At 38.3% G+C, this 22,551-nt stretch overlaps 1 protein-coding gene across 3 annotated transcripts in view; it reads left to right on the top strand.

Moving 5' to 3' along the window:
- Positions 1-22,551, top strand: part of CDKAL1 (CDKAL1 threonylcarbamoyladenosine tRNA methylthiotransferase) — a 951,890-nt gene that overhangs the window by 900,193 nt on the left and 29,146 nt on the right. The window contains exon 16 of one of the 3 annotated variants that reach the window (XM_089682260.1): positions 16,884-18,092. The exons of the other annotated variants lie outside the window; for them this stretch is intronic. Coding sequence (XP_089538386.1) covers positions 16,884-16,931 — 48 coding nt within the window. The 3' untranslated portion in view covers positions 16,932-18,092. Of the gene's footprint in view, positions 1-16,883; positions 18,093-22,551 lie in introns of those variants that run through there. 3 annotated transcript variants of the gene reach the window in all.

The following is a 22,551-nucleotide window of genomic DNA, read 5'->3' as shown; positions in this document are numbered from 1 at the left end:
GGTTACAATGCCAATTAGAGGTTAATGTCCCACATCTGTGGATTTTTAAATTGCAATTAGTGTCAGTGTATAAATAGTCAATGAGTTTGTTAGCTCTTACATGGAAACACTGACTAGGCTAGATACTGAGCCATGGGGATCAGAAAAGAACTGTCAAAAGTCCTGTGTAACAAAGTAATGGAACTTTATAAAGATGGAAAAGGACATAAAAAGATATTGAAAGCCTTGAATATGCCAATAATGTACTGTTAAATTACCTATTAGGATGTGGAAAGTTTGGGGAATCTCTTGATACCAAGCCAAGGTCAGGTAGACCAATAAAGATTACAGCCATAACTGAGAGAAGAATTGTTTGGGATACAAAAGGAAACCCATAGGTAACCACAAGAACAATACAGGCTGCTCTGGAAAAAGACAGTGTGGTTGTTTTGAAGGAGCACAATATGATGACACTTGAACAAAAATGAGCTGCATGGTCGAGGTGCCAGAAAGAAGTTTTTACTGTGACGTCAGACGCACAGGAGAAGGAACCGGAAGTGGTGCGGTGGCCATTTTGGAGACTGGAACCGCATGTAAAACTATCTGGAAGCTGCTCGGCAACCCTCTGAGTTTTGAGGCATGGGAAAAATGCTCTTTTAATGTTTGTTACATGTAAGCAGATTCATTAAAGCTTAATTTTACACCTGTAAAACGGAATCACACTATATATCTTATTTATATATTACCTGCATGGATACCTGAGAGTTCCTGGGAAGGCTCTTTTATAACCATGATGGGATAATATGGTGACTGATTTCCTAACGAATATGCTTCAGGAGTGGAGGAGAGGAGAGGAAGCTGGTTCTGCTGATTCCTGCTATTTGATAAGGCGTGTTTGTTTTAATTTTCTGGTAAGGCTATATATGCCTTGTACAGTAGAAGTGCACACTGGTGGGATCACTGGCGTTGTATTCACAGAGTAAAGCACTATCACTAATTTGTGCACAGTGTTCATTTATTTTTCCACAATTTTTGCACTATATGAATTTTGCACATTTTTAAAGTGGTATTGATATGATTTATAGATTTTACTATTAAGGTAATACACTATCTGAGTTTCTCTTTTTTGAGGTACACTCTGTCCTAGTGGGAGCCAGTGGAAGGGCTCAGCATCAAAGGATCTGTTAAACTGAAGTGTGGACACTTTAATATATTTTTAATATTTTTATATTTATTTTTTTTTAAGTTTCACTTATTTCAAAGTGACATTCCATTTAAGTGACTGTGGGATTTGTTTATAATTTTTCACGGATGTTTCATGGACTGCTGTTTGGAGGAATTATTGTTTACAAGTAGCATATACTATTGGGTTTGATTAGTTTGGGATTTTGCACTTAGTATTTGGTAGGTAGTAGTATTATTATTATACAGTATTTATATCTATATAATAGAGATTCTATATGATATTTTCAATATCAATGCCAAAATTTCACAATTTCTGCCAGGGTATGTAAACCTTTGAGCACAACTGTATCTGAAAACAAATCAATCCTGAAGTACTGACAGCCAATCTAATTTCTTGAGGTCCAAGAATGTCAGAACAGTACAGATATCCCCAAATGACCCCTTTTTGCAAAGTAGACATTTCGGCGTATTTCATAAGAGGCATGGCAAGTTTTTTAAGTCATATTTTTTGATGAAGAAATTAAAAAAATTATTTTCACAATTTTATTTTTTGTACATACTGTCACCAGTGCAGTACAGCGTCATCATATAACTGGCATGGTGGTGATCAGGGACACTGACTAATGACAGTACGAAAAAACATGATGATTTTTTTTTTTTTCTTTAAATTTTTTCTCTTTTTTTAAGATTTTTTTTTCATGTTACACTATGACCAAAGTAGTATAATGTTACCATAGTAACATTGTACTACTTTGGGGAAGTGATCAGTATTTTTTTTTTTTTTTTTAAAAACACAATTTAATTGCTTATAGCAAAAAATTACTTTGCTAGAAGCAAGCATTTAACTGAATGAAATCGATTAATTCAGGGGTTTTTTTTGTGATTAGCTGTGATTGGCCACATGACACAGATGGGCTGTGATTGGCCCAGCCTGTGCATGTGATTGCTGTGACCATTCACAGCTAGATACACTTGTACACAATGGAGGGCATGAAAGGAAGCCATCCATTGTATACAATACATTGTGATTGGTCATAGCAGGTCACATGGTACTGGCAACGGGGCCGGTACACAGATCTGTCATCGGCCGTGTCCGAGGTACATGACACGTGACAGATCTTGCCACAGCGGCCCTGCGGGCATGCACAATACGCGTTCCTGGGAAGGACCATATGGCGTACTCCCGGAGGGACAAGCTGTTCGCCCGGCCACCATATGGCAATAGGCCGGGCGGCAACTGGTTAATTTCTGTGTAAACTTTGAATTTGGCCATAATTTTGTATGGCTAACAGTGGATCAGATTCATGAATGAGCCCTTAGTTAATGCAGAAATGTGGACTTTAAGTGAAACCCTTTCATGGCTAACTTAAAGCCTAAGTTTACTTAAAAAAAAACAAACAAAAACAAAACCACAAGGCGCATTACTTACCTTTAGTGAGAGATGACTCATGCATTGTTCTGTCTTCATTTAGCAGAAATTTTCCTCCTCCTTCAGTGCCCCCTCCCCATGGATGGATGAGTGAAAGGTTAGTTTCTTCCATTCATAGAATATTTTATTCATAAAGGCAGTAGCTATATGAGATAGGCAGAAAGGGCGGGTATAGTCTCCTAGTGAGTGCCTGTGACACCAAATCATTCTCAGCTAAAGTGCTGGTCGCTCATGCGCAGGGTGTGATTGATGGTGCATTTGCACTGAGCACTATGGCAGGGAATCATTTGGTTGACATATTGCCATGGTAATGGCAACATAACGCTGCAAATCCCACATGTACAGCCTAGCACAAATGACTTTGTGCACATCTAAGCAAGACATGAGAAAGTGCAGGGGCATGATCAGCAACTAGGAATGTGGAAAATTATTTATTATTTATTTCAGGTACTTATATAGTACCATCAATTTACACAGCGCTTTACATATTCTGTATATTGTACATTCACATCAGTCCCTAATTCTCAAGGGGCATACAATCTAAGGTCCATAACTAACATTCATACATACACATAGTATGGCCAATTTAGACAGGAGCCATTTCACCTACCAGCATGTCTTTGGAGTGTGGGAAGAAACCCAAGTCCCTGGAGGAAATCCACGCAGGCACAGGGAGAACATGCAAACTCCAGGCTGGTGGTGCCATGGTTGGGATGCCAACCAACGACCCTAGTACTGCCAGGCCGAAGTGCTAACCATTTAGCCACTGTGCTGCCCAGTTAGCCACTGTGAAAATGAGAGTAAAGGTCCACTGTAAAGGGGATGCATCTCTGATAAACTTTAACTTGATTTTTCATCCAAATGTCTTTGCAACATAGCTTCACCCACACAGATACCCCCTGGGAGGACAATGCCATGGTACTTTCAGGGAGATCTCACAGTATTCTCATATATGCAATATTAAGTGTACTGTGTCATGTGCATAATCTCTCACATCTGCTGTATGGCATTAACTCAACTCATTTGTTGTTTAATAAAAAAAAAAAAGCTTTTTTCCCTTTACATCTGATGGATCTCATGACAGATTAATGTAATTTTCTACTGCGCATATGTGAGATGAGGTTTGTGGTGCCATGCACTCCATCTTGGCCATGTGCAGTATAACATACATTTTGAAAGCAGTGGCTGCACAGAAGCAGCCTGAAAAAGGCACAATAGGAAAGAAAAGAACATGGCAATAGGTAAGTATTTATATACATTGTATTAGGTGATATTGTAATTTTTTGTAGAAGGGTGTGGTTCTTTTTTTTTAAAACAGATATAAGGTTTTATTGATTTAATACAGTACTAAACAGAGGCAGTGTCATGCTGGGCATACATGAACAGTAATGGCATTACAACATAAAAAAAGCATAAGAGCAGTCAGCATATCAATGATACAGAGATGGAACAAACATCCTATGGGTTTACAACAAATCACCGGTTCATCACACAGTGCATCATATCCAAATGACAACACCAGTATTCTCAGTGCAATACAATTCAAATCACAATGTAACAGTAGAAGAGAAGAAAAAAAGGGGGGGGGAAGGAGCAGTGATTATGATACCCCACTATTTAGAAGTTGTTTATGAAAGCAACTTAGGAGCTAGAGCCATCGATCCACACATTCCAAATCTTGTCAGTTTTTTGGAGGGCAATTCCTGCTTTCATATGTTAATTTATTTGAGGCAGTACAGTATTGATGGTGGATCGCCAGGCCAGGAAGGTTCTTTTTAAGTTACAATGTCCAGCATAGCCTTGAGCACAATCTGAAAGTCTATTTCTATAGGCAGAGGATATGGTCTGCTTGAATGGTATGGTATGCACGGTTGTTTTGTTTTTGATCATTATAAATGCAGGGTTTGCTTTAGTAGTACTGCACTATTAATGTTTTTCATGCCAAATATGGCAGTCTGCTGACACTGTGAAAACTACAGACTCTTGTGGCTAATTGATATCGGTTATCATTTAGCAAGTTCTAATGCTGCAACACTTAATGTAAACCCAGTCCCTAAAATCTCATATAAGCTTTAACATGTTCATGTATTTTCAGAATCAATCTTTTAGATTTTTAAAGCTGCCGCATGTATTCAAATATCTGGTGATCTTTCCATGAATGTCCCTGTTGAGGTATTTTTACGTAAGAGATTCTTTGTTAAAGAATTGTTAGTTCTGCAGAAAAAAAAACATTGCAAAAAGTTTACTATAGTTTACATGCTACATGAAGTTCAATAAAAGTTGTCCAGGTTTGAAATCCTTTCTTTAAGTTCATGCACCCAGAACCAGGCTATACCTGCAGTTCTGAAGTGCAAGACGAGCACTTGCTTTTATCTCTGCTATACCTCACTGCTCTGAATTATATATCCTTGTTTGAGCATTTGTGTTTGTGGAAGATAAAGTTTCTGCATTACTAAATTATACATTTGTTTTCTTTTTAGCATAGTTCTAAACGAAAGCAGCATTATGTATGCTGCAACCACCTTAACTGACACTTTGTTAGTTAGATTCAGTGTTTTTAAAAAACACAATGCTCCATATAGGAAAAATACATGTATTTGTAGTCATAATAAGAAAGTTGAAACTACCACTCCAGATGTCAGGGTGAAGATAAAGGCAGAGGATATGGTCTGCTTGAATTAATTAGTGGCTATCCTAAAATAGTGTCTAAACGCTGTGTGCACCCATCTGCTAATCCCTTGCTTATTTTTCTGCACACTAGCTTTTTAAAATAAGACACACAATCCTGCCTTCCAGCTAGTTATAGACAGATGGGAACAGTTAGTCACATATTACCTTAGAATAACTGGTCATGCAGGTTTTTTTTCAAGCCTAGTTTGTCATATGTCACAGGAGCTTTTGGTCTTAAAGAGCCTAAGTCTGAAAACGTAAGTTACATGAATAATAATGAACCACTAAATTATATCCCTTAGGTTTATTGGTCTAGAACTTTGTTTCACAGTCATTTTTGAAATGCTCCTTATTCAGATGGAAGCACAAAAATTCTGTATTATTTATTGCATCAGGTCATTCCTTTGTGGTTTATGTATTTTCTTTCTCAAGGTATAATGAATAGGATTTTAAAATTCCTCATTTTTCATTTTTCCTTTTCTCTTACAGTCTGCAAATATCTAACATAAAAATCAATACTGTTGTGGAATTATCACACAGCTGATCTAAGCTTAGGGGTCTGTCTGTCTCACAAATGTCTTGCTCTATAGGTTATATAAAATGAGGCATATGCAGAGTAATTGTTTTGAGATAAAGCACACGTGTACCCCTTCAGACTTTAAAAATGTATTATATAATTGGAACATTTTGGGTTTAAATTGAAAATACCAAACTTTTTGGAACACTCCTCTTATTTCTGACTAAGATTATGTACTAAGAAGTATATGTTTTATAGGAAAAAAGCTACCAATTTGCATACCAAATATTTGTTTTCTATATGCACACCTTGTAATGTTTTCTATAGAAAATGTAAAAATATTTTGTGATTTTAAATTAGGTCCTAAATGTAAGCCACAAGCAGTGTCATAACTACTTTCACTTTTCTAATGTTTTCTTGACTGGTTTTCTTGATTGGTTATTTAACATTTTATTTTATTTATTTTTACACAACACTTTACATATGTAATATACATTCACATCAGTCCCTGCCCTCAAAGGAGCTTACCATCTAAGGTTCCTAAACTCACATACATACACATAAACATACAAGGCCAATTACCTATCAACATGTCTTTGAAGTGTGGAAGCAAACCGGAGTACACGTAGGAAACGCATGCAGGCATAGGGAGAACATGCAAACTCCAGGCAAGTAGTGCCATGGTTGGGATTCAGACAACCCTAGTACTGGCAGATGGCAGTGCTAACCACTTCGCCGCAATTAGTTTAGTTAAAAAAAAAATAATTCTACTTCCTAATAGTACTAAATGAGTCAGTCTGATTTCTCTGCTTTTTAACTTTGAATTGTTTTAGTGCAGGCTACTTTATACCAATTGTTTTCTTTTTTTCAAGTAAGGGGATGTTCCTGAAAACAAGGTATCATGTACATTTGTTACATATATCAACACTGTGATTATAGGACAAATCCAAATAACAAATCTGTGATGTGTTACTTTTAGTGAAATGGAAACAGCCTACAAATATTTGGGAAAAGAAGGGAAATAATTTATTTAGCAGTAACACAGTGTCACGGTTTGTGAACAAGCCACATAAAAAGTAGTTATGAAGTAAGCCAATGCTTAACCAAATGTAGGTCCTGCATTCAAGGGGTTGTTGGGAACAGATATCATGGGAAAAAGTACAAAATCCGTAACAAGTACATTAAATCTAGAGAGATTATCTGGGGCCCAGTGACTCCGTTGTACTGTAGAATGTGACCTCGCTGGCATTTAATGTCTTGCAGGATTTCACCCTCTTATTAGCTACCGTTAAACCTGGCTGACTGTGAAATGAAAGAAGAGAATTGGGTTTCAAGACACCCACTCAAACACTTAGAAGTCTAGTGAATGTCACTGCAAGAAACTTCCAAAAATGTCTTCAGGCAAGTTAAAAGAGTGAGCTGTGACAATAGGAACAGATAACCTCCTTAGGTGCCCCATACAGTATGAAAGCAGTTTAGGCTTATTAACTTCTTGGTATCAACCCCTGGAATAGATACTTATTAGAGCCAACAATGCATGAATGTTCCCATGAAAACTCCTAGTTTCTGTGCACAAAATGAAAAGATTGTGTCTAATGGCAAAAAATACAAACTGTTTACAGCTGAAGATACAGCGTGATACATACTGCTACATGGTGGTTGCTTTTGTTTTAGAAACTTTACAAAACTGTGAAGTTTTTTGTTTTGTTTTTTTGAAGATATTATTAGATTTCAGTATGGTGATGCATGTGCTAGTTTTATTTCTGTTTTAATTTTAGTTTGGTACGTCAAAAAGCTTTGTTTCCATGGGACTCCTGCCATTGTGTAACAGGCTACTTCTCTGTGTAATTTTAAAAGATTTTAAAGACAGAGCTTTCTTTACCACCACTGGGTTTTTTATTTTTTGTATATAAATGAAAAAAAGAGCAACAGTTTTTAAAACAAAACCTTTTATATTAGTTTCGGGTATAAAACTTTGCAAATAAATAATCTTAATAAATTTATGACAAAATGTATTCTGCTACATTATTTGGTTACAAAAACCCCAAATAAGTCTATAATATTTAGCGTGTGTGCAAGTTATAGAGTCAATTTAGACAGGAGACAATCTGCCAACATGTCTTTGGAGTGTAGGAGGAAACCGGAGTACACAGAGGAAGCCAGCGCAGGGAGAACATGCAAATTTGCAAATAGTGCTGTGGCTGAAATATCGAACCAACGACCCTTGTGCTGCCAGAAGGAAGTGCTAACCACTTAGCCACTGTGCTATATATACACAGTATATACATTTTAAAATTGATCAGCCTTGATGTGCTGACTACCTATCTCATTTATTGAGGCTCAAACATACCAGGACCATACAAAATCCCAAAAAATGACCCCTTCTTGGAAAGTAGACAGGCATGGTGAGATTTTTGAGTTTGTAATTTTATTACCAAAATTCTTTGGAAAATGATCAAAGTAAATAATTTTTTATGTTGTCTAACAAGCTAAACCTCACGCACAGTATATGCATACCTACAATTACACCCAAAAACATATTCTGCTATTCCTTCAAAGTATGGGGATACTACATGTGTGAGACACTGCGGCAGTCTAGCCGCGTAGGCCCAAAATCCAAGGAGCCCCTTCCAGCTTTCTAGAGACATAAATTATGTATCTTAAATTCCTTAATACCTATCAAATATATGGAGGCCCTGGAGCACCAGTACAATGGAAACACCCACAAAATGAGCACATTTTGTAAGGTGAACTCCCCAGCAAATGTTTTATGAGGTATGAAAAGTCTTTAGAAACTGTAATATTGTCAGTTAATAGGAAGTTTCGAATGTACAGCATGTGCATACTTAGAATTACACCCCAGAACACATTCTGCTACTACTCCCAGGAATGGCAGCACCACATTTGAGACCTTTTCAATGTTTTTCAATAATTTGGACTGATTATGTACCCAACATAATTTTTATATCATGAAAATCAACTAACACTCTATAGAAAACCGTGTAGTCTAATGGTTGCCTCTGTATGAATGGCCGGGGAATATAGCCTAATGTAGCATCATGTACAGCAGTCCTCATTCCAGAAAGCCAAGTAGGCTTATTCCACTGGTACATGGCTGCCCCCATACTGCAATGGTATGTTTACTGGCCCGGAAGTACAGGAGGCTGAGCAAAGGGTAAGCAAAAGAGTACCTGTGATTCTAGTAGTGCAGTTGTCTGCAGATGATGGGTGGGACTGTTGTCTCATGGAATGCAGTCGGTGGGATGTGAAGATCAGTCCGTATTAATGGCAGGCAAAGACGTAGTCCGCAAACGGGCAAAGGATCAGTCCACACATCAGGCAAACACGTGGTCAGTTAACAGGCTAGGGTCAGTTCAGGCGGCACGCAGAGATGTCAATATGCAAGCAAAAGATTAGTCCAGGCAGCAGGCAGAAACATGTTTGATAAACAGGCCAGGGTTAGTTCAAATGACAGGCAGAGATGTCTGTTGGCAGGGAAAAGATTAGTCCAGGCAGCTGGCAGAAACATGTTTGATAAGCAGGCCAGGGTCAGTTAAGACAGCAGGCAGAGGCATGGTCAGTATGCCTGCAAATGGTCTGTCCACGCATCAGACAGAAATGTGGAGAAAACCAGCAAATGGTCAGTACACAGGACATCGGATACAGTCAAAATGCAGGTAGTCAGACATAATAGAAAAACCTTCAGCATAATTTCTTACATTATTTCACACATCTCATACATTTATGTACATTCACTAATATGGTGGTGAGGTATGGTAGCAATGGAAGCAGTCTTTTATACAGAGGGCAGTCAGGACAATAGTAACACGTTACACCTTATATCATCTTTTGAGCATACACTGCATTTTTTGGGGCAGGGTTTGGCCTGTTTTAGTAGCAGGGAGCATATCGGGGATGTCTGTTGTGCAGCTTGATGAATGCATTAGAACAAATGTTTTCATCAAGGGCCTTGTTAGTAAATAAGGGCTGTCACAACCTTTTCTTGGTGTTTTAGAAAGAAGTCATGTCTTCCTGGGGCACTCCTAGATGACATAGGAGTTGTAAATGACTAATTGGAAAAGGTATAGTTTGTCAGGTAGAGCAGCATCATTTACATCTATACCTTAAATTAATAGTTTGTAGTTGTATATGCAGTGAGGTTGTGAGCCAGACTGTGCCTTCCTTGGGTTTCCACTTAGGTGTCTTGGTGAATGGAAGAAAGGACATACACATCCAACTTACTCTTCAATTTAAGGGACAAAAGTTTATTATTGTGGAAACGTGCTGACTCCCCCTTTTCAGCTTCTTGGTGACCAGTCTTTTTGGGAATCCCTTCTGATTTACTTGAACTCTACAGTTTGCTGCAGATAAAGGTGTTGTAAAAGTCACACACTGGTATAGAAGTTGTCCACACAGAGATGGTATCCCAGATGAAACAAAGGTGATACAAGGTCCTACCTTTTTTTTTCTAGTGCTAACCATATAGGTTGGGCATTCAGGGGGCTCTAGGTGGCTATATTTCCTTTTGTAAATGCAGAAAGACATACATGTACCCTGTGGCCTTCTCATAAAGTTTATATAACTTGACCTCACCTTGGTATATAATTGATGCCCAGCCTGCCTGTAAAATGAATGAGGGGCTCATCCGTGCAGATATATTTTTCAGGAGTATAAATTTCAGAAAATGTTGGGGAAAAAATAATGAATAAGTGGCCTAATTTTGTAAAGCTTGCATTCAGCGTGACTTCAGCAAGGGCACAGAGAATTGACATTAAAATGTAGGAATCTCAGAATTGTTTCTTAGCATGTCCTGGTCATATTGAATTAATACAATGGCATATAGTAAATGGAATGTGTGCACCAATAGGACTGCAATTATTTTTTCGCAAATCCCATATTTAGTGTAAGGCCAAGATAGACTACAACTGAAATGAATAAATGATTGGTGAAAATCAAAAACCTGAATTGTAAAATTTTCAGTTTCTGTCTAAATACCTGCTTGTGCTGTAAATGGGAGGATGATACCTGCTGCTGAATTAGAAGGTCCTAAAGGATTGAAAATTCTGCAGGACACTGATATGGGCCTTAATCCTTTGTGGCTGATGTGACACCTTGATACTTGGCACATGGCTGGTGCTTGCTTGCTGCTGTTCAGAATGCCTGATTATTTTTTGTATGGACCCTTTCATCCTCTGAATCAGAGGCTGTTACTAAAATGCTGTTCTTCACAGGTTCATATTCAGAATCCAAATCTAACAGTGAAAGTTCCTCCCTGCTGTTCCCATCGGTCATGCTATGAATCTGAAAGGCCTCCTCACTTTTGAACCTTTGTTTTGACATGGCATTCAGGTTCTGGTGGCACTGTACTGCTGTGGCGGTAAATGGCTCTGCTGACACCAACATGACTAGCGATCAGAACAGTGTTGCTAGCTTCACTGACTCACAGAGATCACAGGGCGTGCCACTGTGCACTTTAGTAACCATGCACAAGTGGCATATGTGGAAGACGTACGGTATGTCCTTCTGCTTCTGTCTGGCCATTTATATGCAACAGCTGGATGGGAGGTTATTTTTCTTGAAAACTGCTATCTGCCTGCCCATAGCTATATATCGTTTGTTAACATGGTTTAGAGAGTGGAGATACAGAATCAAAATTTGTACAGAAAAATATTCTCTTTCAATAGTTTGGTTGCTGTAGGTTACTTCAGGTTTTACATAACCTTTTGCCAAAAGCTTGTTTAATGAACAGTTTCTGTAGTTGCACTTACTGAATTTAATATTTGCAATTAGGCTGTTTGCTTTCTTTTTTAGTCTAGGGATCTTGCTATGGTGAAACCACTGCCCAGCACTCTGTATGTGATGTAGTTTACAGTGTGTTAAGGCTACAAATATATCAGTCATTTTTAACAGTAACCTCTGTGTGGATGCTACTGCCCACAGTGGCACCATTGGCTTATAATTAGTTACACATCTCAGTCTTTTCAAGTTCTGGTCAGATAAGGCCTGTCACTGTGCATAGTGGTAATTATAAAATAAATAAATGGTGGACAAAATGTGTGTGTTCTATAGATTTTTTTTCCCTCTTACATATAATCTTTGAGATGACCTCATAAAGCTGTCACGCTCCCATAATTCTCACCTTATCGATTATAAATGAAAGTGAAAGAGAGAAAATCTTCCCTGTCATTACTACTAATGTTTTTACACCCTCCCCATCATTCCCGATGTAGACATGGATGTGTTTGCAACAGTTAATGAAATATCTTTTCATCTATTGGTAACTTTGCACTTAGCATGTTTGGCTTGTCAAGATTGCAAGTGCTCTGTTCATGTTGCTAAGACATTGTCAAAGTGCTTGCCCAGTATTTCTGCTTTTAATTAATACCATGAAAGTGAAGAAGTGTATTTGGGCCAAAGTTAAAACATGTCTATGTCTAAGCTACACTTAGTGATATCCTGAATGAGTGCTCCAATCAAACCTGAATATGGTCCTACATATGGATTCAGTAAACACGACCTTTGATGCCCAGGACTCATTTTTATCATATGACTGTAGTGTTGTGTTAAGCCCAACCATACATGGATCAAAATTCATCTGGTCCAGCAGGGTCTAGCCAAATTTCAATCCATGTTCAGGCTGATTGTACTCAAGTCAATGCATTGATCGTCTTGGGTACAACCAGCTTGTCAGGAGTTTAAAATATGATTAATGCCAGCTGCTATAGCTGCTAAGAGTAATTATTGTATTCTGCAGGCGGAAAAGGCTCCTCATAATTCACCCCCCGCTGGCAGAACACAATAGCACTGCAGTAGACATTCCCCCATCAACACTAACTGTGTTGATGGGGAAATTGAGCAATTTTCTTTCCTTCCAGCCATACTGAAAAGAAAGAAAATCAAATCATCTATGGGCTGCCTTACACTGTTGAAATACTAATTGTCCTGTTCAGGCTTGCCTAATTCCTCCCATTTGTCATTAAAGTACTGTATGTGCAGAAACGTGGGTGTTTGTAAACTTGCTGATGACATTATTTTTCTGGGCCAGCTCCTCTTCTGACTCACTCCTTAAAGCACAGACTTCTTTCCCTTCCCCTGCATGGTTTCTGGCATCACAGAGCCGGTCCAGGCTAGGAAAAAATCGTGACCGTATGATCGGGATCCACCCAGGAACCTAGACCAGCACCTGCTCTGCCTCTCAATGAGCTGCTGAGAGCCTGAGCCAGCCACTCCTGACCCCTTCATGGCCTAGCTCTCCAGTGAGTGCAGCGGGGGGGCAGAGCAGAGAGCGGTGACTGACAGTCAATGCTCTCTGCTCAGTATGTAAGGTTCTCAGCCTTAGAGCCAGTGGGGGACAGATGCTGCATCGGATTGATGCTGCATCCACTTAGGTAAGTATTATTTTAAAAGAAATACCATACTTCTCTTTTAAATTTAGTTTTTTTGCCTATTTTCACAGAACATGCACTTTAACTGGGCAAATGGCTATGCAAATTCTTTATTAATCAACAAAACCATTCACAAAATGTATTTTAGAGCTAACTTGCTTGACTTTTCAAGTGAGAGCAGCCTTCTTCAGCAAAATGTTTTAAAACCTTTCCAGACAGTATTTATGGTAGAAAAGTCTCTCTATAGATATATCTTCTGCCATTAAATCTTTTCCACATCCCTTGTGGGATTTGTGGGTCACCCTGGCCCAGCCAATAGTGAACAGAGAAGATTCTGGACCCAGAAAATGACCAGGAGAAGATGGCAGTAGAGACAACATTGGGGACTATGGATTTCACCTTGCTGGATTTTGCTAGATATGTGTGTCATACTGTGAAAATATGCTCTGCATGTTTGCTCATTTTGGCAAGAACTCCTGGAAGTCTGTAATACTTAGTTTACTCTTTAAAGAGACCCCTTTGCCAATTAAAAGCGCAGAAAATCAAGTATTTTGATAAATATAAATCTATGTTTATAATATAAATGTTAGTTGGCAGCGTTTTTTCCTTTCTCAACATTTTTCTTCATTTTCTGTGTGCCTTTCAATGTACAAGAAACATATCTAGACAGCCCACTTTCTCCTCATATGTTATAGCCCTCTTCTCTTATAGGCATGTCTGTACTGGCAGCTTCTCTGCTCCTCCCTTCACCTCCCTAAATAACATCACTGTAAACGAGGGAAGGGTAATACTCTTGAGCGAGAGCTGCTGGGCTGTTGACATCAGGGCTTTTTGATGTCTACACAAGTAGGGCTTGTATAATATAAATAAATAACATCCATAAAAAATACATTAAATGCACATATACACTTCTGGAAAGATGATTGTTTAAATAATGGTCTGCCTATGGGATCTCTAAGATAGCTGAAAGGGCAATGCATACACCAAGCTTTTATAAAGTACTTGGAAAATTGTTAGCAGTCTACAAGCATCTTTGATGATTCCTTTAAAGCAAACCTAATTTTGTTTAGGGATAGTTAACATACAGTAGATCTTAAAGGGGAATCCTAGACTATCAGCTTCTAACTTCAGCTTGTTCAATTAAGCTTTGACAATAAAACCTGGAAGCTGATTGGTTTCCATGCAAAACTATGTCAGATCTTGCATTCTCCAACTTTAGTAAACCTCCTCCAATGTGTCTGGTGTGCTTTAAGTGCAGTAAACCATTGAAAACCATTCAGGATTTACTCTGTTGAAGCCAGACAAGTACAAGATTGATTTTTATTGATTGCACAAAAAAATGGCAATTGTCCCAACCTATAACCAGCCTTAGCAGTAAGGTGCACATGGAAGGGCAATGCACATCACAAACAAAGGCTGGCTGGTTTGCGTTGTTGGGAATGTTTGCGATGATTCTTTTTGATGTCTGTGTATTAATGTACTTAGGAATTAGCATTCATTAGAATTCTGTTGAGTAAAGCCATTGATCTTCCAGAATTATTATTGCAATTTTAATACAGTCAAACCTGTATAGTTTTGAAGCCGAGGAATGAAATTAGATAATATTGCCTTTAGGTAGTACTGTCTCCTTATTTCCCAACTTTAATTCTATATTATGTAAACTTTCTCTGGTAATATGGTATAACATATCCTTTAGGTCTTGTTCTATGATGATTACTACCAACCATCATTAATATTTCCAGTAGTAAATGTACCCATGAGTCACTAAAATGATTAACATTTACAGAATGTTTTGAGTCCATTAAAAATAAAATATACAAAAATTCTAGTTCACTGCTATAGCCGTATCAAGACTTTGTTGACTAACAGGCAACCCATCCCTAGTACAGTAGGGAAAAAAAACTAGTCTGTGATCAGCAGATGCCATAGCTGAGGTTTTGATGTGAATGTGTTTTCTTTCATGCTCGGCAGTTAAAGTGTGAGACAAGAGCCTCACAAAGATGGTGATCAATGAACAGCTATATAAGAGCCCACCAAATGTATCTCTTCTGGCAGTCAGGAGTGGAGAATTATTCTGAAAAATAATCTGAAATGCATTTGATCATAGAGTGAACAGTTTAATAATTTATAATATACCTTATTAGCAAAGCCTGGTGTTTATTTTGCTGCTGCCAAAACAAGATGAAAGGAGTCCGTCTCCCTTCTTGCTGAGACAGAAAATGTGGTGTTCTCTCGCTTTTATTTAGCAGATTAATATGGGATTTCTCTCCTGCTTATCTTAAGTTTGTTCTGTGATTGTGTTTGATTTATGTTTCCCTATTTTCTGCAATTTAATTCATTTAATGTCTCAGGTTTATTTTATCTTCCACAGAAGGCACATAAAGACATCCAAGCCTTTCATGTGTGCCCACTATTCTAATTTGAAGTCCGGAATTACCGCTGTTTTGCTATTGTGGGTAATTACCGCCAATCCCTTGATATTAGTTTCCAACCACGTGTGTTGGTCTCTGAGAACATTATAATAGTCTTACAGTACCTGCAGTCTACCATAAAATACACCCATCTCTCCTAATAGTCCTGCTGTGTTTATGACCATATAACAGAGTTGTTTTAGACAGTTATCAAGGATTTCAGTTACATACTGTCTCCTTTGACCACAGAATTTAAGCTAATATCCAGTGTGATAGAACATCCCCCCCCCCAACCAAAAAAAAGATTAAAAAGTGTTTCGTTTAAAGAATAAATGTTATTTCATTGAATAAGAATAATTGTATTGTTAAACTCAATGGAAACACAACCAACCGAATCCAAATAGTTAAGAAAGGCTTGTACTTAGATTTAACAAAGTTATCAAACTATGTTCCAGCTAGTTCCATGTGATGTAATCACACATTTTTGCACATATTTCAGATACTTTAGCACTGCTTTGTAGTTGTGACTGCTCTCCTGTTACAAAGGTTCTCAGCTGGCATTTGTGCTGGCATCTAATAAGACATGCATTTTTAACGAAAAGCACACCGGTAATGCTTGTGAGGACATGGGAAGTTAAATAATTTTCTAGCAGGCTTATGACAGCTTTCTGGTTCAAGATGACTTTGGTTCCAGCTGAGAGGTTCTTTGAAATGACTTCAAAAACAGATAATCCAAAACTCTGATCAGTTGTATTTTCACGTATATTAATATCCCTGTGACATGCATGTTATGGGGAAAGGAGCCTGTAATGTGCCTTGAAACATATGGACAGTGATTCGGCGCTCGTATACTGTTATATGAACAGATAGGGAATACTTAATGCAGCCATTTCCTTTTAAATGCATTTGCATTTTGCATAGATACGTATGTATTTAAAAAAATCAGAATATTGTAGAATTAATAATAAATAGTGAGTTAGCTGTGTAATAAAGTAATTTAACATTAATGTTCAGCTATGTCTCATGGTGTTTTAATATAACATAACACTACATAACTTTTTTGATTAAAGGAAACATGGGGGGAGAGATACTGGGACTACAAAATACTCCCACAAATGCGGGCCAATAATAAACAAAGATTTGTTAATTTGCACACACAAAAAGGTATTTTTCCTAACAAATTCATTCAAGACCATATTGCAAAAATGAATACACCCAATGAAAGTCTAATTTTTCATTAAACAGGTGTCTAGCAGATAGTTGATTATAAAAGGGCGTTACTTAAAGAAAATCCCTTCCCATTTCAGGCTATCAGCAATGGCACCACATGGAAGAGAAATGTCAGAAAGGCCTGAGAAAAACTAATTTCTTTACACAAGAAAGGTGAAGGCTACAAGAAGATCAGCAAAGCTTTATTAGTCAGAATACTGTAACAAAAGTGATAGAAAAATTTAACAAAGATGGAACAGCAACCATCTCACAGAGACGTTCAGGCCGTCCACGAACGTTAACACCTCGACAGGAGCGACTTCTGATGAGAAGGGTTGAAGAAAATCGCCATGCAAGTTTACTGCAGTTAGCTAAAGAAGTAGAATGCTAAACTGGGGAGATTGTTTCCCATGACAATACGGCGTACACTGCAGAGGAATGGCATGCATGCATGGGTGTCGTCCATGCAAAAAAAGCCCAACTAGAATTTGACAGGGCCCATGCTGAAAAAGAAGACTACTGGGACACTGTACTCTGGAGTGATGAGACCAAGATAAATGTTTTTGTAATTGATGGCTTTTTTGGAACTGATGGCTTCAAAACTGTATGGAGTCACAATGGTGAGGAGTACAAAAAAAAATGCATGGTGCCTACAGTAAAACCATGGTGGTGGCAGTGTCCTTCTGTGGGGCTGCATGAGTGCTCCTGGTGTTGGGTAGCTGCATTTCATTGATGGTATCATGAATTCACAGATATACTGTTCTATATTGAAAGAGAAGATGCTACCATCACTCTGTGCCCTTGGTCGTCATGCACTTTTCCAACATGACAATGAGCCAAAACACACATATAAGGCCACTGTTGCATTTCTGAAGAAGAACAGGGTGAAAGTGATTCAGTGGCCAAGTATGTCTCCTGGTCTAAACCCAATTGAATACCTATATCTAAAGAGACAAGTTGAGCATCACTCTCCATTCAGTTTTAAGGCTCTAAAAGAGGTCCTTCTTGATGAATGGAAAAAGATAGATGTTGCAATATGTTGCCAACTTGTTCATTCCATGCCTAGAAATCATGCAAATCATGGAGGTTGTACAAAATACTAGATGTAGTAGTTTTTGTTGTGGGGTGTATTCATTTTTGCATCAACTAATTTGAGTAAACTAAAGATTTTGTAATCTAAATTATATCATTACCCTTACTTTCATGTAATGAGCTAAACAACTGTTCTATAAAACTCAGTTTTGTCAAAATTTTGGACATTTTTCTTGTATTCATCGAGATATCGATTAAAATCTTACTTTTCAAAAGGGATGTACTCATTTTATGCTGAGCATTGTGTGTGTACGTATGTGTGTGTGTGTATATATATATATATACACAGTTGTGCTCAAATGTTTACATACCCTGGCAGAAATTGTGAAATTTTGGCATTGATTTTGAAAATATGACTGATCATGCCAAAAAATGCTCTTTTATTGAAGGATAATGATCGTATGAAGCCATTTGTTATCATATAGTTGTTTGGCTCCTTTTTAAATCATAATGATAACAGAAATCACCCAAATGGCCATGATCAAAAGTTTACATCCCCTGGAATGTTTGGCCTTGGTACAGACACACAAGGTGACACACATTGGCTAGAATGCCAATTAGAGGTTAATGTTCCACATCTGTGACTTTTTAAATTGCAATTAGTATCAGTGCATAAATAGTCAATGAGTTTGTTAGCTCTTACATGAAAGCACTGACTAGGCTAGATACTGAGCCATGGGAATTAGAAAAGTACTGTCAAAAGTCCTGCGTAACAAGGTAATAGAACTTTATAAAGATGGAAAAGGACATAAAAAGATGTCCAAAGCCTTGAATATGCCAATTACTACTGTTAAATCGCCTATTAAGAAGTGGAAAGTTCGAGGATCTCTTGATACCAAGCTAAGGTCAGGTAGACCAAGAAAGATTGCAGCCATAACTGACAGAAGAATTGTCTGGGATTCAAAGAAAAACCCACAGGCAACCTCAAAAGAAAAACAGGCTGCTCTGGAAAAAAATGGTGTGGTTGTTTTTTAGGAGTACAATACGGGGATACTTGAACAAAAATTAGTTGTTTGGTTGAGGTGCCAGAAAGAAGCTTTTACTGCACCAATGCCACAAAAAAATCTCAGTTACAATATGCCTGACAACACCTTGACATGCCTAACCAGGCCTTTTTGTGTCATTGATGCAGTAAAGGCTTCTTTCTGGCACCTCAACCATGCAGCTCATTTTTGTTTAAGTGTCATCATATTGTGCTCCTTCAAAACAACTATTCTGTCTTTTTTTTCAGAGCAGCCTGTATTTTTCTTGTGGTTACCTATTGGTTTACCTTTGTATCCCGAACATTTCTGCTAGCAGTTGTGGCTGCAATCTTTCTTGGTCTACCTGACCTTGGCTTGGTATCAAGAGATCCCCGAACTTTCCACTTCTTAATAGGTGATTTAACAGTACTGATTGGCATATTCAAGGCTTTGGACATCTTTATATGTCCTTTTCCATCTTTATAAAGCTCTATTACCTCGTTACCCTGGACTTTTGACAGTTTTTTTCTGATCCCCATGGCTCAGTATCTAGCCCAGTCAGTGCTTCCACATAAGAGCTAACAAACTCATTGACTATTTATACACTGACACTAATTGCAATTTAAAAAGCCACAGATGTGGGAAATTATCCTCTAATTGTCATTGTAACCCGTGTGTGTCACCTTGTGTGTCTGTACCAAGGCCAAACATTCCAGAGTATGTAAACTTTTGATCCGGGGCATTTATTTATTTCAGGTACTTGTATAGCGCCGTCAATTTACGCAACGCTTTACACATACAGTCATGGCCGAAATTGTTGGCACCCTTGATATTTTTCCTGAAAATCAAGTATTTCACACAAAAAAGGTATTGCATTAACACATGTTTTGCTATACACATGTTTATTCCCTTTGTATGTATTGGAACAAATATAAAACAGAGGCAGAAAAGCAAATATGACATAATGTCACACAAAACCCCAAAAATGGGCTGGACAAAAGTATTGGCACCCTTAACTTAATATTTGGTTGCACACCCTTTGGAAAACATAACTGAAATCAGTCGCTTCCTATAACCATCAATAAGCTTCTGACACCTCTCACCCGGAATTTTGGACCACTCTTCCTTTGCAAACAGCTCCAGGTCTCTCTTATTGGAAGGACACCTTTTCCCAACAGCAATTTTAAGATCTCTCCACAGGTGTTCAATGGGATTTAGATCTGGGCTCATTGCTGGCCACTTCAGAACTCTCCAGCGCTTCTTTGCCATCCATTTCTGAGTGCTTTTTGACGTATGTTTGGGGTCATTGTCCTGCTGGAAGACCCAGGATCTTGGACGCAAACCCAGCTTTCTGACACTGGGCCCTACAGTGCGACCCAAAATCCTTTGGTAATCCTCAGATTTCATGATGCCTTGCACACAGTCAAGGCACCCAGTGCCAGAGGCAGCAAAACAACCCCAAAACATCATTGAACCTCCACCATATTTTACCGTAGGTACTGTGTTTTGTTCTTTGTAGGCCTCATTCCGTTTTCGGTAAACAGTAGAATGATGTGCTTTACCGAAAAGCTCTATCTTGGTCTCATCTGTCCACAAGACGTTTTCCCAGAAGGCTTTTGGCTTACTCAAGTACATTTTGGCAAACTGTAGTCTTGCTTTTTTATGTCTCTGTGTCAGCAGTGGGGTCCTCCTGGGTCTCCTGCCATAGCGTTTCATTTCATTTAAATGTCGACGGATAGTTCGCGCTGACACTGATGCTCCCTGAGCCTGCAGGACAGCTTGAATGTCTTTGGAACATGTTTGGGGCTGCTTATCCACCATCCGGACTATTCTGCGTTGCAATCTTTCATCAATTTTCCTCATCCGTCCACGACCAGGGAGATTAGCTACAGTGCCATGGGTTGCAAACTTCTTGATAATGTTGCGCACTGTGGACAAAGGCAAATCTAGTTCTCTGGAGATGGACTTGTAACCTTGAGATTGTTGATATTTTGCCACAATTTTGGTTCTCAGGTCCTCAGACAGTTCTCGTCTCCTCTTTCTGTTGTCCATGCTTAGTGTGGCACAGACAGACACACAATGCAAAGGTTAAGTGAACGTCTCTCCTTTTTATCTGCTTTCAGGTGTGATTTCTATATTGCCCACACCTGTTACTTGCCCCAGGTGAGTTTACAGGAGCATCACATGCTTGTAACATTCTTATTTATCCGCAGTTGTGAAAGGGTGCCAATACTTTTGTCCAGCCCATTTTTGGAGGTTTGTGTGACATTATGTCGAATTTGCTTTCTTTCCTCCCTTTTTTTGTTTTGTCCCAATACACACAAAGGGAATAAACATGTGTATAGCAAAACATGTGTTAATGCAATACGTTTCGTGAGAAATACATGATTTCCTGGAGAAATATCAAGGGTGCCAACAATTTCGGCCATGACTGTATATATATTGTACATTCACATCAGTCCCTAACCCTCAAGGGGCATACAGTCCAAGTTGGATGATTTCTGTTATCATTATGATTTAAAAAGGAGACAAACAACTATTTCATAATAAATGGCTTCATATGATCATCATCCTTCAATAAAAGAGTATTTTTTGGCGTGATCAGTCATATTTTCAATATCAATACCAAAATTTCACAATTTCTGCCAGGGTATGTAAACTTTTGAGCACAACTGTATTTGTATATATATAATATTTATATATCTGTCTTCACTAGCTGCATCCTCATATTCTTGAAATATGCATGTATGTGCCAGGGGGAAAGGATACCTGGACACTTCTGGGGCCTGCTTATTTTCATTGAACATAACACATTGAAAAAAAAAAAAGTTGAAATTGTGCAATTGCTTTTTCCTTACAAGTGTGTTAGCTGGGAGTTGTGTTCCTTTTCTTTTCTAAAGACATGAGTCAGATTGAAAGCTGGGTATGTATAAGAAGTTTTTTTTCATTCAACCAGTGAGTTGAGCGAACAAAAGTGAAAGATTTCCCTATTAACACAAGTGAAGTCGATGCAGGGATTTCCCGTGCCGTTTAATTGTATTCCTACAGGAAGGACTCCCCTTCTCCTCTCCCATCAGAACACGTAGATCAGTACTTGCAGCCTTTGACTCCTTACGCTGATTGAATGCTGGTTTTGCTGCATGACCATTTGTCAGACAGTGGTACACACGTACTGAAATTTGGCTGGTTCCTACTGAACCAGACAAATGTCGGTACTTGTGTACTGGGCTTAATTGATGGGAAATTTTCCAATGGGGACACAGACAGCAGCAAAGTCCGCTTTTAGTTTAAATGGGAAAAGTTAGAACATCTGTGAGCTCTATATTCTGTCTGTAGCTCTCTGTGCTGGTGACCCCAATACTCTCATTTCTTGTTCAGGTGTCACAAGGAAAAATAAGGGAAACCTCTCCCAGTGTCCAGACAATAAATTGTTCTAATGCTTACCTACTCTGTTCAAACCAGAAAAAATAAGTTATGCCTAAACTTAGGCAGTAAAGTGTCAATGGCAAGAGGATAACTGCCAGGTTTGGCCAAAGTATGCCTAAGAGAGGTTCATATTTAACATGTTGCCCTAAATTCTAAACTTGAAAAGTTGTGTGTGTGAACTTTTAATATCCAGGTGTAGACAACTATGAGCAGGCCTTGTTAACAAGTCAAAATGAAGGATTGTTGTGTGGAATCAGTGGATACTTCAAAATGTATGTAGTACATT

Source organism: Staurois parvus, unplaced genomic scaffold, assembly GCF_062004578.1.
Source record: "Staurois parvus isolate SC_StPar_1 unplaced genomic scaffold, SC_StPar_1.0 ptg000287l, whole genome shotgun sequence".
Lineage (NCBI taxonomy): Eukaryota > Metazoa > Chordata > Amphibia > Anura > Ranidae > Staurois > Staurois parvus.
This window is presented reverse-complemented; position numbering and strand designations above follow the sequence as displayed.